This window comes from Hesperophylax consimilis, chromosome 23 (genome assembly GCF_061612785.1).
Source record: "Hesperophylax consimilis isolate HC1 chromosome 23, BYU_Hcon_1.0, whole genome shotgun sequence".
Lineage (NCBI taxonomy): Eukaryota > Metazoa > Arthropoda > Insecta > Trichoptera > Limnephilidae > Hesperophylax > Hesperophylax consimilis.
Window position 1 is genome coordinate 6,144,930 of NC_142858.1, and position 18,383 is coordinate 6,163,312.

Sequence of the window (18,383 nt, forward strand, 5' to 3'; positions counted from 1 at the left end):
GGTGACACCCCTTGCGTATTCCACCCTTCACGAGTATTTGTTTAACCCTCTATCTGCGATCTATATTATGACTGGATATACATGAAGGGTGCGAATACTGTTAGATTTTGGTTTTTTAATGTATGCACAAGTTTCAAACATGTCCTATTTATTGATCAATGTTCCTAACAAAATCTTTATAATCACAACACTGGACTGGAAAAAATACTATGAAAGGGATTATTTTCGAATAGTGGATTAACTTTTCTTAAATGAATCGCTGTGTAGTTTTTATTTGGTGGAAATTGACTATCGAGTGTTGAATTTTAATGCAATGGTTCAATTTTTTCTTATCACTATCTGTCGTCGACTGATGAATATAGGCCTCACTGGTGTGTGTACTACAAATGATGATCACTCTTGTTAGTTTTTGTTGATCTGGTACACAGATTTTCTGCTCTATAGTTACAGTTTTTGCACACACATGAATAGTTAGGCAATTCAACACGGCGGCACCGGCCTAAATCAAGTAGCACTTATTGCTATAATATACAAACTGGAGTCAAACAGTATTACCACCTGAGTCCACATTAACCCCATGGGTCTGTTTATAGCCAAAGTACACCGACAGCAGAAGAGTATTCCTGTGTACTTTACGGCACTACCTGCATAATGTCGTTCGTGAGAACCTATATTATATAGATGCCACCAGTGACTGGTAAAAACACGCTTTTTTTGAACAGCGCCATCTGTTGGACGTAAAAGCAACACGCGCTCTTGTTTCTTTATCTGCACAGAGGTACAGCAGCGCGGAGTGGAGTACAGATAGTTATTTGAATATGAAACGAAATAAAGTAAATCGACAGTAACCTTTGTAGTACACTTGTATAATTAAATATGTTTCTTAGTTTCGGATAAATGGTATTTTTTACAGCTATCTAGAAAATTATAAAAAAATTCTCTATATTAACATATTCATGTGTCCGTTTGTAAAAAAAATAAATTTGCTCAATATGATTTCTAAAAACAGTATTTTTTTATAAAAAAATTAATGTGGACCGGGAATATAAATATCTGACAATTTTTGATAATTTTAAAGTAAATGGACGTCAACATCTAAGAAAACCCAAGGATTTAATGAAATAGAGAATTATGCAAAAGAGTATTTGTAGCAATTTGCAACTAAATACTTACATTACGACATCTCCTATTTGGTGCAAAATAGTTGAAATGAATTAGGATGGTAAACCCATCAACACGTGACTTTCATAATAAGGTCTGAGGTGAACGGAGTGATAACCTTAATAGTGAATCCACATCGTGTGACTGACCAGCTAACGGTCAAATAAAGCAATTAAAATATCAAAACAATACCAGTCTGCAACATTTAATTGCCCGGGCAACGCTGGGCATTGAATAGATAATGAACTATCTGTTTGCAGCTTGCAGTCCACGCATTATAATATTAACAGGTACCAACATAACACCAATTCCGCGGAAGGTCAGACGAACTTCTACTTATTACAATTAGAAATTTAATATTAGATTGATGTAATAAAAATTAACTTTGTCCACTACTTTTGGTAGGTACCTACCGACAAAACAAAAAATTATCAATGATTCAACCCAAAATACTTTTAGCTTATATTTTGATGAAAATTAATAACTTCCTCCGATGTATTTTATTCACTTCATAATTTTATGAAATTTATATTCTAAGAATACAAAATTATTAATAAGTTGATGAATTTAAAACGCGAAAGCCATTGAATAAATAAATTGTTCAGAGTTCACTGAACATCTAAGTTGCTCCGTAGATTGGAAAAATTGGAATTTTCCTTTCTGCGCGTGCGCACTTCGATTTTCTACTGTCACGGCAAACGCGGTCTGCCGGCTGCGGCTTGCCTGTAGTCGAGTCGAGTCAATCAGTGAATCAGTTGACGTAACTCGAAGCGCTCGCGCCGCGCTGCCCGCAATTCCCGCCCAGGCGTGCTCTGCCTTATTGTGTGCATTAATTCAACCAACATTCTTAATAAATACTCTCAAGTGTACGGGAAGCGGAATACAAGAAAACGCGAGAAATACACAGGATTCTATCAAACCCCACGTCAAAAGTCAACAATGCTTGTGAGTGGATACATCTTATTAATTTGTAATGATTTGCGGCGATTTTGTCATCAATCTTTATCTTTTGGTTTTCATTACAGAAAATTATCATTATTCAAATACATTTCCGCATAAATGATATATTTCCTTATTTCTTTGTCTGCCATTGTTATCGCAGAGTGTGAATCGATACTCGTGTCAGGCGTATTATGATCTTTCAGGATCGTTACTCCGAGGTGCTCTGCGAATACCAGGCTATGCATCGTGAACACTCGTTTCCTAAAATTGCATTCAAAATAATATAATCCAAATTTATATCCAATATGGCGCCTAATGAGAATCAGTCATCTAATACTCGGAAAATGGAGGCCATGTTTTCGAAATAATAGAAAATCTCTTGGAAAAACACCAAATTTATACAGAAATGTTAAATAGTTTATGGTCTCAAAATGTAAACAATTTTACGAATGCAGAATGGAGTATAATTTGTAATTTAAAAAAAAAGTTACAGCCAAAACAAACCTTATAACCATGAAATTTACTTAATTGGTTAGTGAAGCCTTTGTTCCAAAATACTACGTCTATTTTATATCTTTATCGATCCAAAATTATAGATATTAAATAATACAAGGCAAATAACAATCACATTCACTTTCAGCGATAACAAAACGATATATTTCCATAATAAAAAAAACACACACATATTCGTTTCATAATTTTTTGTTACATTTACAAACCACATAGTGTATTGGTTTATCCAAAACGAGATAATGGACAAATAAAACATTATTTTTTAAAAAACATATGGATATGCGATTTATATTTCTAAACTTGTCTGTAATACAAATCCTGAAAACAGATGATTCCACAAAAACTTGTCGACGAAGCCAGATCTCTTGTGATCGTTTTTGTCTCATCTCTTTGTGACTTTTATCAATGTAATAACTCAAAACGTATTCTAGAACTAGCTGTTAGCAACATGCAAAAATACAGCTCACTAAATTGGCAATTTAAATATTTTAAATTATGTATAAACAATTTTGGCATATTTATTATTTTCAATATTAGGTTTTTAATAATGCGTAAACTGTATTTTATGTTATTTATTATTTTAATTGTAATATTTTGCAGGTTCGTTAGAGTGTTGATTAATTTAATGGAACTTAATTTGTATAGAATATCTTTATTATTGTAATTAACTGTACCTGTATGTTTTTTTGTATGTTTAATAAAATTAGTATTTTTTTATTCGATGAAAATTTAAAAATGGTTTTTTAATGATTTTTAGTATGGTAGGTGGCTACCTAGTATTACACTAGCGAAAAATAAGAAAATCGTTAAAAGAGTTTTTATGGCTTATAAAAGATTACCTTATCTGGATATTGGTTAAAAGTTTAAAAATTATCACTCAACGAGTGCTTAAGCGAACTCAAACGTTAGACCTTATCGATGTTATCAGATTTTAATTTTTTACTATGATAATGAAGTAATTTTAGTCATAACTACATATATTGCGAACGTGATATCGGCTTCAAAACTAAAATTCTGCGCGGTCGACGCGAGTCATTTCGTAATTAACCAGTCCAATATAATAACCATTAGGTTCCTGTTATTTAGTGTCAAACGTGCTGTAATATTAGCTTTGAGTAGACATTCGACACATCTAAACAAAGAGTGCACAATTCAAATGCGGAATTTAATGATGTACACGATCTTGCGTTCAGAGGAACACCACTCAGTATTATCCTGAAAATCAGATATTTATTTTCACTAGTTACAGTTTTACATATGGTAGACGCACAAAATATGACGTTGTTAGTTTGAAGAATCTACTTATAAGGTTTTCCTGCACAGAGGGTATATATGTGTCCATTAAAAGCCATATTTGTATTATTAACATATGAAGTATAAATATCATCAATCGATTGTGACGTGAGTTATAAAATATTACATATATGTTTTTTTATATCTTCCAAGAGACTCAACTATTAATAATGTAACTAAATATTTATCAGTTATGTTTGAGTTATCAGTTAAATTGAATTATTAACCTTATATAACTTTTAATATTGCACACACATCAGATTTCTGCATAATATGAATAACTTTCATTTACTGTTAGTTAGAAAGATACATGTACTCACCATTCAATACTGATGATAATATTTTACCAGAGTTATTACACCGGTGCTTGGGAAATATTTTATGAATAGATTTTATTAAGGAATGTACTTGGCTGTCATAACACCACAATAGTTATAGTGAACTTTTTTGGTTATCGACAAGTAAGGAATTTTTTTTTCAGAAGGTCTATTTTTTTTATTAATTTAAAAAAAAAAACAGTTTATTTAAAAATAAGTTGTGTAATTATAATTATTACAAATGACAGCTGTTTCACATTCTGAAAGCATTATCAAACTCTCATAAGGTAAAACAACTGTCACGCGTAATAATAATTACAATGCAGAACTTGCTTATAAATTAATAAAAAAATTGCATCTGAATTATTGAAAGTATTGAATAGAACTGAATTACTAAATTATTAATTAATTATTGAAGGATAAATTAAAATGGAATGCTACAAATTAATCTCGATAAAAATACCGTAAGTAATTTTTCTGGTGATATTTTCTGAAGTTCGGTTTTATTCTAAATTGGTGAAAATACATCGAAATTATATAGTGAATAACAATGTTTTCTGCAATATAAAAGGGTCATCTGCACAATAACACCATATATCCATTACAACCTACCACCTACATTATTGGTTTCTAAAAAATATTCAAGAAATATAGACTTTTAAAGAGCAGCAATGAACCGACTTACAAATTTATATATCAACAAGATATCAAATAAACATTAATTTCCCATCATTGAACACCAAGCATATTCTAAATAATGGTCTTTATAAAGTAATTACTTATTTGAATAACCGAAAATAATTATTAAAAGTCCATAAATGTTATTATTTTTAAAAAGTTTTGGGTTCGTCTTATTTACATTTTACAATATTTTATTACTTGAATGGCTTAATTATTGATTTCTCTTACCAAACACAATAGCCTTGTCTTTTTATTGTGGGGAAAATCGTTTTATATATATTTTCTATATTTACCATCAAACACCCATATTAATATAAAAAAGTTTAATTTCTCTACATCGGTTTTAAGGCTTTGACCACAATTGTATTATGACTAGGATTTCTGAATGAATATGTCATAAAAACCGCGAGTCACAAAATGTGATATTATTTTTTAAGAATACTCGTATAAGAGCGTTTTTTTAAGAATATTTCCTATTCCTAAGGAATTTCACAACATACTTCAGCTTAAGGTTAATTTCATCAATAGATTCAACACGCAAGTTTTATATGTTTGAAAGTCTATGGAAAAGTTTGTAAATTCCTTTTTCAATCTATTTCAATTTATGGTGAATGAAAAACATTCAAGTGACTTTAATATTAAACGGAAATCTACTTCAACGGGGCGAGAAAAACGCGCAAATTATAAATTCCAATCTCTCTAAGTGAAACCAATTCAGAAAAATGCTAAGTGATATAGCTATGAGTTTCCATAACGAAGGATGTCCTCAGAAAGTCCACAAAAGATCGTATCTCATTCTTCAACATGCGAAGTCACACAAAGAATTGATTTTAGATTGAAAAATACAGATAGGCATGCATTGTTATGATAAGTATTTTAACAAAAGGGTTTGACAAGTGATGATTTTCTGAGGCACTGAGTCGGTGTTCATTTCATCCACCGTCATGAGTCAATTTTTCGGATTGCCTTGCAGTAGGATCCAATATCAAGGCTTTTGACATGTCTCTGCCAACAGAATACTGATGGCAGTGATAGTAGGTACAAGATAATTTATTATTTATGATGGATTCAAAGTTTGTTTCAAGTGCGATTAACGAAGTACATTTTTTGTGTTTTATTTACAGATCATTTGGTCTGAAAGTGTTGACCCTTATACTCGTATCTACATAAAGTTTTATACTTTGTTACCTACATATTTCACAAAAGATTATTTAACATCCGAATTGCGAAAACAAGCAAATCTACATTGACGTAAAATGACGGTAAATAGATTATATAACAAGAATATCTCCCATATGATTCGTTTATACACTTACCTAATTACCCTGAATCGAAAAATTGTGATTGGTTTACGAGTACAGTATCACCTCGATCAGGAAAATTCAATTGGCATCTTACTACGATGGTCTCTAACCTGAAATCTTGAAAGAGATGATATCATATCTCGAAAAGACATGGTTAGATATGTATTTTTAAATTTTTGTAACATGTTAACATTTTAAAAATTGCTCATCTTCTTTGAAACCCATTTGGAAATATTACTACCATTATTTTTATTATAAGTGCAAACCTTTATACTTTATAAAGAGTTGGTAATGTAGTTTTAGTGATTCATATGATATAATATTTTATGTTCCTGTTACATGTTTTACTAATATTATTTTATATTAATTAGCTTTATTTTATTGTATAATTCGATAGCTTACTAGACATATTCAGTTTTAAAATGCATGAATAAACTAATATAGTAAAATTAATTAATTTTACAATGTAATTTCTCCAATAAACGCACAAACATATTTCACAACAAACATACATTATTTAACAAGTAAAACCACAAATTGATTGCCTTCTACGGAAATATAATACATATTGTAATCTGTTCAGTTATCGCAATGCACATAATGATGTCATGAGGGTTATTAGAAGAGTTCACGCTGGGCGCCAGGGAACGAGGGATCCCAACACTCGATTACTTAAATCAAACTATGTTATGTAAAGCAACTTCTTCCTATTTGTAAGAAAATTCAAACACTATAGTATCTTAGAGTTTGAAAGCCCATACATATGTCAGGTCTTCTTACGCTTAAGAGGAAGTTACAAGCCAAAAATCTGTATATTTTTGGTATACCTTATATTGTAGGTAATAGGCATTAAAATTGCTTGACAAACGGAGTCTAGAAACGTTCGTTTTCAAGCACAAATCAAGTTTTTATTTATTTTGTCAATAAGTTTATAAGAAAGCAAAAAAGTGAAACTCAATGTAAAAATGTAAAAAGTGTAATCAAGTAAAACTGTCACAGATAATCATAGCTATAATACATACTGTATTTTTTTTAAAGTTGTTTCCTTTACTCGTTCATACGTTTCTATTGAAAAAAAAATTTTTAGTAGTTTACATTTTTAATTTTTATTGAGTATATATTTTTTTATTTGTATGTTATTCAAGCAAAACGATAGGAAAACCATCAATTTATTTAAAGCATATTTAATGGTGATCACAATGTACACCAACCAATTCGTTATAAAGATTAATCAAAGTAGTGATTTAGCATTAAGCTGCGCCGCCATTTTCGCTCTATTTTTTTAACATATATCTAGTACGAATGTGTGATATTTTATTTATTTGCATTTTAAATTATGATATATACATACATATATGCCTCTAAAGAATAAAATTTTGCATGATATTACAGGCAACATATTTGTGGGTTAACTGTATTTATTAAAGAAATAATATTGACCTGTTTTCTATGTTAATATAATGAAAAATAAAATTTCGAATATAACGATTTTTAGTATAATTTTTTATTCGTGTAAGCCTTTTTTTTGTTCCAACTTAAAAGTGTCATTTTTGATTTAAATTTAAACGCATCGAAATGATTTTTTTTGTCTTTGTTTATTTTAATCATATTTGCGTAGTAAAGTAAAATTGTGTTTTAAAAAAAAGATCATTGTTTCAGTTCCATGCAAAATTATGAATAATAGTTTTTTTTTAATTGCCAACATTTAAAATTTGAAACACAAATAAATGATGCACACAAATTCGTACTAGATATTTGACGTACCTTTTGATAAAGTTTGGTTAGTAATTTTTGCCGCAAATCCAAATTTAAGTTCCGTATAATGGATAATGCCCGCTTCAAGCACAGCAATACGCATTCCACAGAGTGCAAATAAACCTAGATAAGGCGTATCGTTATTATAATGCATCGTTTTAATCATATTTGCAACTCTGAAGGACTCATATGATAATTTCCAACTAGCATATCAAATATGTGCGCACTGTGTTTGCGGTGTTGAAGCACTTTACACAGCGCTCCTTACCAAGGTCTTGTCTATTTTGAGTGATTTACAGGAGAGTCTAGCTGAGAAAATCATAAAAGAGATGCTTACAATTCATAATAAAGCAATTACTTGACGGATCTGTTATATTGTTTTCATTCGCTCAGTCGGTAGGTAATTATTTATGAGCTAAATCTAAAAGTTAGGGAACTTGTTGCATGAACCGATAAATTCATTTAGCGTTTATTATACTTTTTACTATTGAAATAATAAAAATCTAGTTATCATAAATTTTTATTGCTGAAAAATCAAAATAGCGGCTATCCGGTTAAAAACGGGATTGCAGGCTTCCTGTTAAATTTTTAGTATGTCCTTACATATATGTCCTTACATACACGTGGTCATGCACTTGATAATATTTAATAACAAAATGTGAAATATTAGAATATTTACAACAGGTTTTCCGACATCATGTTAATATATTCGTATTTTACCAAATGTTTAACCTGATTCCCAATAATAATTTGAAGAGATTAAATTAGCAATACTATTTTTTCTCCGCGCAGTGTTGGCGAAAAATATGTTTTTAAATGAACATAAAACATACTTGCCTATTGTGGAAAGTATAATAGATACTCATTGTACCTATGTGCCCATATTTGTATATTAAGGCTGTTAACAAGCAAAGCACCAAATTTTTGTTGCGCACCTTTCGGAGTAATGTGGATTTTATAAATAACGATAGATCAACCCTATTCTATATTTGTAATAAGCATTACATTTATGGCTCGTCATAATTTACTTAACTTAAAGTGGTCTAAAACAAACTAATGTATTTTTATTGTCAACCCTATAACTCTATTCTATTGTGTGGTTATATTTTTAATCAATAGAGTCGCTACTATTTAAAATATTGCGAACTGGTTATGTCACCACCCGCCAGCTTTATTAATACTGTCAGTTCTATAACTGACAGTTAAAGTGACCTGTTTTCGGACCTGTGCACTGGTTTTAGTAGAGTTATGCACTGGTTTTTACCAACCCAGTGCAAAAATCCCAAAACAGGTCTCTTTAACTGTCAGTTCATTTTCTACAGCACAGCCTGCATTAATAAAGATGGCGGTGTGTCAGCGGTTCCAATGACTAAATAAAAATGATTGGTTAAACTACCGGCTGTACTGCACATTGTAAAAATGGACTTTCGAAACAAATTCGAACGTTTTTATTCAATTCTTTCAAGTTTGACTGATAATTTCATACCATTAATACTGCAGTAAAGTCGACGAAGTCGTGCTCCGTTATATTTTTGAACTATTTTGATAAACGAGGGAAAATTCAACTTAAAGTACTTACCTTTCTACGTACAATATAACATTTAAGCTTCATCTTGTGCCTACGTACCTATATTACTTATTATTTTAAAGATTTTTCTTTTTTTCTCACAGTTTGCTTCGTGAAGCATATTTCCCAAAAATGTTTCATAACAATGCGTAGTTAGCGTAAAGCAGGTTTCATACAGATGAGTTTTTTTTGCATAAAGCACGTTTAACACGTATGCAACAAACAAAACAATCAATAAAAGTACTGCACATTTCCTAAAAGTATTTTTAGAGAATGCGTTTAATCTCTAATCTCGAATCTCTAAATATGTCAACAACTTTCTCAAATCTATTACCAAAACTATGCTGATTATTTATGGCTTAATACCAGATTAACTGTTTCAAATTACCAACATTCGATGTGGGCACTAGTAGCGTCATCCCAATATGTTTTATAAGACCACCAACACAAAAGAAAAACTGGTATCTCAAATTGTAATGGTGGTCCTAACAATCGAAAACAAAAAACTGGACATGTCAAATCTGTTAAAATAATAATTCGATTGTCATTGACAAAATACGACCCTAATGCGTAATACAAAATATTTCTTTTCTCCTGTAGAGCTAGTAGGGTGATAACTCTTGTGTTAGGTATGCTATAATATTGTTATTTGAAACCAACATTTAACAAGTGTCCTCTGTTTCAGGTTAAGACTCGGCCCCTCGACATCTCTGCCAGGATGCCGGCATGAGGCATTAAGGTGAATCCAAATGGAGTAGGGGCGGCTGGCGGCGGCACCTGGCAGCGCGCGGGCAGCTACGATGCGCCGGGAGTAGACGGCATGTCTCTGGCGGGGCAGCTCGTGCCGCCGGCCAACGGGACGCGCCCGGGCGGCGGCGTGCCGGGCGGCCCGCGCGTGGAGCCGCCGCACTGCCACTATGTAGACTATGACTACGAGCCGCTGGCGGCCGTGGGATGCTGCATGTACATACTGTTCGGCATCGTCTATACCCTCTTCGGTGAGTTGAAACTTTCTTTACAACCTTCCTTCCGTCCTTCTTTCTCTTCTTATTAAACCTCTTCAAAAACCTTTTCATGATCTTTTCATAGTCCTTCTCACATTACCTTTTTACCTCTTTTCACACACGTACCTCTTTACGATCTTTTCATAGTCCTTCTCACATTACCTTTTTACCTCTTTTCTCACACGTACCTCTTCACACAAAACCTTTTCACGATCTTTTCATAGTCCTTCTCACATTACCTTTTTACCTCTTTTCACACACGTACCTCTTTACGATCTTTTCATAGTCCTTCTCACATTACCTTTTTACCTCTTTTCACACACGTACCTCTTTACGATCTTTTCATAGTCCTTCTCACATTACCTTTTTACCTCTTTTCACACACGTACCTCTTCACACAAAACCTTTTCACGATCTTTTCATAGTCCTTCTCACATTACCTTTTTACCTCTTTTCACACACGTACCTCTTTACGATCTTTTCATAGTCCTTCTCACATTACCTTTTTACCTCTTTTCACACACGTACCTCTTTACGATCTTTTCATAGTCCTTCTCACATTACCTTTTTACCTCTTTTCACACACGTACCTCTTCACACAAAACCTTTTCACGATCTTTTTATAGTCCTTCTCACATTACCTATTTACCTCTTTTCACACACGTACCTCTTTACGATCTTTTCATAGTCCTTCTCACATTACCTTTTTACCTCTTTTCACACACGTACCTCTTTACAATCTTTTCATAGTCCTTCTCACATTAGCTTTTTACCTCTTTTCACACACGTACCTCTTTACGATCTTTTCATAGTCCTTCTCACATTACCTTTTTACCTCTTTTCACACACGTAGGTACCTCTTTACGATCTTTTCATAGTCCTTCTCACATTAAATTTTTATCTCTTTTCACACACGTACCTCTTCACACAAAACCTTTTCACGATCTTTTCATAGTCCTTCTCACATTAGCTTTTTACCTCTTTTCACACACGTACCTCTTTACGATCTTTTCATAGTCCTTCTCACATTACCTTTTTACCTCTTTTCACACACGTACCTCTTCACGATCTTTTCATAGTCCTTCTCACATTAACTTTTTACCTCTTTTCACACACGTACCTCTTCACACAAAACCTTTTCACGATCTTTTCATAGTCCTTCTCACATTACCTTTTTACCTGTTTTCACACACGTACCTCTTTACGATCTTTTCATAGTCCTTCTCACATTAGCTTTTTACCTCTTTTCACATACGTACATTTTCACACCGATTTTCACAAACCTTTTCACATTACATTTGTACACGGTTGACATTTGTCACATGAGAACGGGTCGCTTCTACGATTCGTTCTTAAGTTCAACAGCTCGGCTGCGGAACGAACTGCCGGCCTCTGTGTTTCCTGCCTCCTACAACATGGGACTCTTCAAGACCTATGTTCACTCCTTCCTCTCCACAAAAAGACCCTCCACACAGCATCCCCAAAGATGACATAGGCTCTGAGGGAAATTATTTTCTTCAGGGCCTCCTGTGTGGAGTTAATATATAAAAAAAAAATTACATATCACATCCTTTCTCATACATACTTTTTGCTCCACTTTTCACAAAAATACCTCTTCGCACACCTTTTCACATACCTTTTCACAAACATACCTCTTAACACCCTTTATACCTCTTAACATACCCATTTTAGAGAATATTTGTTGTACTGATGTATGGAAGGGCACAAGAAGGTCGTCTTTAGTTGGCTTTGGGTTCTGATCATGTTACATATATTATATTAACTACAAACAACGTTTTAATACTGAATGGTGATATTTTACCACAGTATTTTTTGAGAGAGTTTCTTATCCTGGAACAAGAACTGTTTTTTTTTTCTGATGGTGTACTTATATATGACCAAAAATGCCCTTATCAAGTATTTTGTAAAACATATGTATCCTACCTACCTCCGTGAAATACAGCCTTTTTTGTTTCAAATGCTCTAGCGAAATTACATGCTGAAACAAACAAGAACAAATATTTTTGAAACATCTGCAAGCTTTGGTGATGTCTTTAAAAATTCGTCGATAATCTACATATATCAATGACTCCCATGAGTCATTTTTTCAGTGGAAGATAACAATTACCAAATTTTCGAATGGGATTTACCTAAATGAAACGAGCTTCCAGCGCTTTTGTTTTTTACAACCTTACATCGCGGTTTTTTTCTAGGCCCAAGGCAAGTGTGTTATGTCATAGTTCTTTCCTAAGTAATTTGTAAGTGTAGGTATTCGAAGCTCAGCTTCCGTAAGAATATTAAATAAAATAAAAACCTTGCGTAAGTAGTAACCAACTTACTTTTACGTATAAATAATGACCCAACGTAATATTGAAGTGGAAGAGGAGTGCTTTCGGATAATAAATCGATTTTGCTAAAGTAGATTAGCCTTCACACATCGACGTTGTTTTATTATTGGTAGTAGGTACTTAACAGCTACTAACTAGAATCTAGATAATATTGATTTTATGAACGCGATACCACACTAAAAGACTTACAATTACGAGCAGATAACAGGTAGAAATGTCTGAACTTTCGATTTACTATGACTGCTTATTTGGTAAATTTGTTTTTTCAAACCATAGGGGGAGAGTATGGTATATCGTACCGGTCGGTAAATCGTACCACCTCGATATTTTTGCTACGAGTCACTATTTTTTAATTCTGGAAATACTCTGCCAACTGTTAGAAGCGTCATAGTTGTCCAGTCATTTTTATTTAGTGTTGGATCATGCGTGCGGTGACAGTGGAGTATTTTTGTTTTTTCACAATCTTCATCTAATTTATTCGGATCCTGCGTAATGTGATTTCGTGTTCACAGGTAGGTATGTTAGTTTTTCTCAAATTAAGTTCACTTAGCATTATTGTATTCTGCAATTTACTATTGCAAAATCATATTTGTCACCGTCGTTTGCATGTTTTGTTGTCATTTTTTCACAAAAACTCAGAGTTTGTTAAATCGTACCGCAAGTGGTCTGGTAAATCGTACCGGTACGATTTACCGTAATTTTTTAGTTTTTTTTAAGTGAATTATTTTCTAGTTTTAAATTAAAGAGTTTGGTACAACAAACACCTGAGATCTCGTCAGAGCCTTTGTTGCGACCACCACCACTTTGTCATACCACCACAGAGTCTTCCTTTTCACCACCAAATGCAGTTCAGAAAGTTGAATTGGGGCAAACGAATTCAAACGCGTCGACATTTTTTCAACTATCAATTCTTGAGATTTCTCCCATACCAAAGAACTAAGGAAAAAAGAACACGCGCACGGCACAAAAGGCTGCTGAAATAACAGCAAGTCCGTATAAAAAAGGACTAGAAGTTGCTGCTGGTAGACGCTCAGCTGTCAAAATGACCAAATTAAAAATTGAAAAAAAGAAAAATAAAATTATTAAAACTGATAAAAAGCCCATTAAGGGTAAGAAATATTGCATTAGTAGTGATAGTGAAGATACCTACAGTATTGTCGTTTTGAATGATTCGGATACGGATATTGATGATGACGATGAAGAAAACATATGCCACCTATGCTTTGACAATTATTTTGAAAAGGCAGGACCCTAAGAAGACTGGATCCAGTGCGTTCGTTGCCATAAATGGGTGCATGAAGCTTGCACCAGTAATCCAGACATTTGCGACACATGCATGCCTTAAAAATGTCCATGTTTTCTTCGATATAAATTGGAATAATGGTCTAGGTACGATTTACCATACCGGTGGTACGATTAACCATACCGGTTCGTTAAATCGTACCGAAAATCATTTTTTATAAAACGTGTAATTTGAAAACATTCCAGGTGCCTGTAAAATATGATTTAAATAAATATTGTACACAATAAAATAAGTATTTATTTGAACCTAACTCCAATTCTCTAACCCATTTAAATCATACAGTATTGAGAGTTAAGTGCAAAGTGGTACGATATACCATACTCTCCCCTAATACGTCTATTTTCGTTTTATTTTACCGTGAACATTTAAAACCCAAACACCTAAGCCAAATCAAAATTTGGATCGAGGTTTATTTCCTGAATTAACTGCTTTAATTTTTTTGATTTAATTTTAAATTTCAGGGAAATACATATATACCCGCGCGTGGGTGCGTGATTTCCACTAAAAGTTGATGGAATGTATTTTCATCGACGAGTCTATTTGCTGAGTGTCAGCTTAATTGTACACAGAGAAAAATGAATGTTGCTTTTTTATCAAGGTACTGTTAAAAATGTGACTGCATGACCATTTGCCAAAAAAAATAGTCAGTCAGAATATATGTGAGCACGTGTTCAACGCAGGTGGCCTTATCCGAATAAATAAAATGAACGAGATGAGAAAATATTATTACTTTGAACAACACGTGTTCCGACTTCCTCATAGCATATTCGTGCTGTACTGATAGTTTGTTGTGAAATTTGTCAAATCATTCGTCATAGGCCTCTAGTCTCGTTTTTAACAGGAAGAGAAATGATTTTTAATAAATTAACAATATTTGATATCAGTAAGTTTTCTCTAACTAATTTATTCATTCCATCAAGAAAACAAAATCGAATTTCGAATAAATGTATTAAAAAATAAGTACTTAGGGAACTCTTGTAAGATTTTGATCAAAATATAGTGCGGAAGGTACGCATGGTAAAACTCTAAAACCATTTACCTACATCGATACAGCACGAATATTACGAGAGCGGGGTTCAGAAAGGAATGCAATTTCAATGCAACAGTTATGAACATGATTAAGAGAGAGAGTCGCTTAGATGTACATGTATGGTGGATGCACGAAGAAAGTGTGCAGTGGTTAGTGAGTTAGTTCATCATAACCACGACGCTTTATCACAAGAAATGATTTTGTCACCTATACAAATATACTACAACGATTTTGGTCTTGAATTGACCATTCTTCAATACTTTTGAAATCCTCTTCCAAATCACTTCTTCCTGTTAAGAAAAAAAGTTTGTTTTACTTTGAGACGTATTTGAGAAAAAATATTTTATTTTTATCACTCCATTTCAAGTTCACAAATTACCTTTCCTCGAAATATCCAACGATTTGATATTTTTATCTTTTATCAAGATCAATGTATGCCTTCAGGCAACGTAATATTATAATGTGTGGGTATATCAAGCCCACTTAATCCTTTAGTACAAACCAAAGAAAAGAAAATCCTTAGAAGTGTGATATATACCAATTTTGAAATTAAACTGAGGTCATCAATTTTATTCATATAAAACTTTTAGACCCCTAGGCATGAAATTCATCGATGTTTTATAACTATTTTAAAATTAATCTTGCAAGTGGAAACTAACCCACTTCACGTCATCCGATTAAGCTGAAACTCGGCAGATAGATATGGTGGCGCTCAAACACAAACACAAGGGCACACACAAACACACATTTCTCTGAAATTGGATCACATAAAATTGCTGCAGTTAATATGCGAAATAAATATAATAAAATAACTTTCTATTTGTTCATATATATGTTTGCTACATGAAAATTTACGAAATAAATCTTCATTTAAGACTCAGAGTAATAGCGTGGTTCGCTCATTTTAGTGTTTTCCCGGGGAAGAAGGTTCAATCTTCAGTAAAAACACACAAAAATATATCTATTCATAAAAATGTATATACTATGGTAAAAAAACGTTGTCTCAACGGGTTTATGTCATGTCAATGTAGTAGATACAGGATAAGGAAATGTTCGTTGCCCGTATGTATTTTTGTAATTTTTGGAATAGTCATGCTTTTTAAAAAGTGCGTGACAAATATTGATAACATTTCATACGAAGTAAGGAAATTTTAACATTCTTCAATCTGCAAATCTGATCAGTGATTCTTATGTTTATGTTCATTATGTTTCAGGATACCGATGCTTCAAAGCTGTGATGTTTTTGACTGGTTTTACGTTTGGTACAGTTATAGTCTACCTAATATGTCTACAGGAACACCTCATGCCTGCCTATGGAAATGCATGTGAGTATAATATTAAGTACCACTTATAGATACTAAGGATCCATTAATATGTCATCATTTACACTTCACTGCGTCTCGAACGGTTCATGTGTTCGCTGTTCATGCCTTGTAACTCCAAGTCGTTAGCAGTTTTTTGTAGGTGATAATTTGTGCCGTTGAGTTCGACGTACTCCTCACAGAATGGTGGTGAATTAATATTGCTTGTTTGCCCATGGAATCAAATTAATCGATAGTCTTAATCATAACAAAGATAATGTAGTAAATTAACGAAATTATTAAATTAACAAAATTATTAAATTAACTAAATTATTAAATTAACTAAATAATTAAATTAACTAAATAATTAAATTAACTAAATAATTAAATTAACTAAATTATAAATTAACTACATTATTAAATTAACTAAATTATTAAATTAACTAAATTATTAAATTAACTAAATTATTAAATTAACTAAATTATTAAATTAAATTCAACTAACTCTACCGTCAAAAATGAAGAAAAAAATTCAATTGAAACGGTATTTTATTTTATTGGGATATATCTATTTTTATAACTTTTGAAGGTTATACTCATCATCGTAATATATAATCATTTAAGAAGATGATATTACTAGTCAAACTAAACAAAATACGAAACTGAGTAAGATAATTTTTTTTTTTTTTTTATAGTGAATACCTCACAAGAGTCCCAACTGCTCCCGTCTGGAGCCAGTGAGACTATGGCATCCCCAATTGGGGGATGTTGTGAGGCTGAAGGTAAGTGGGGAAGGGAAAGAGGAAGGTGGGGAAGTACCTGGCTATTCAGATCTAGTCACTAAACACGGCTAAAGCCATTTGAAGCAACGTTTCAATTCTTAATGGTGGTCTTACACCAGGGCGATACTGGTAGTATCTTCCACTCTGGAACGTGCCGCAAATATACTATATATTATTTTAATTAATTAATTGTGAAATAACACAAATTAATCAAATAAAATTTATTTGCGCACGCCGGGTTCGAACCCGCGACCTTCGGAATGGCAGTCCAATGCGTTACCACTGGACTATGCCGGCCGTCATAATAATAAGAATACAAAATAAAATGGTAATGGTCGCAACTGGGAATTGAAACCAGGGGCCAGGATCTCTGTCTGAAAAGGACACAGGGATTTGACAAGTTATTAAATAATAATATTCATTCCAAAATTGTAGAAAAAATCAATAGGTGTCCCATAGAAATAAAAATCCGAAAGATGTAACTGAGACAATATCTAGTTACAAATAAATTCATAAAGAACTTTAGTTAATAAATAATTTTAGTTAATTCTGAGAATTAACAATGTGATTAACAATTGGAATATTATGAGATCAATAAAAACAAAAAAAAACAGATCACAGTGGCCAATGGGTAATGGACATTTTATTATATTGGTAAAATTCTCGGTTCGATTTCCAATTGAAATTTGTTTTTATTGTCTGTGTTTTGTTTGGTTTCATGTTTAATTTTATTATTAGTACTATATTCTTCTTTAATGATAAATCATAGTTAACCTTATATTTAAATATAAAAATATACATTCATTCCGTTGAAATTTTAATTTAGACAAAACAATTATTATTGTTCAATTATCACGAACGAAATGAACGCTATGATTTTCCTTCATTTAAAAGACAGCTAGATTAAACTCTTAAAAAAATATTTTCCCTACCTTCTAATACATCTGTAGAGATATAATATATTTTATAACTGTCTGCATTGTATTTTTTACGTTACAAATACAGTTGTTTATATTTTCGTTCCCCTCCTAGTAAACTTAACTGCCGCACTTAAAAAATATGAGTCATCCATTCAAGCTGTA

General features: G+C 32.4%; 1 protein-coding gene across 1 annotated transcript in view; it reads left to right on the forward strand.

Moving 5' to 3' along the window:
- Window positions 1–1,911: 1,911 nt before the first annotated feature.
- Window positions 1,912–18,383, forward strand: part of LOC149412268 (transmembrane protein 198) — a 34,208-nt gene continuing 17,736 nt past the window's right edge. Inside the window, exons 1-3 of the mRNA XM_089646202.1 lie at window positions 1,912–2,106; window positions 10,219–10,531; window positions 16,433–16,543. Coding sequence (XP_089502328.1) covers window positions 10,354–10,531; window positions 16,433–16,543 — 289 coding nt within the window. The 5' untranslated portion in view covers window positions 1,912–2,106; window positions 10,219–10,353. The remainder of the gene's footprint in view (window positions 2,107–10,218; window positions 10,532–16,432; window positions 16,544–18,383) is intronic.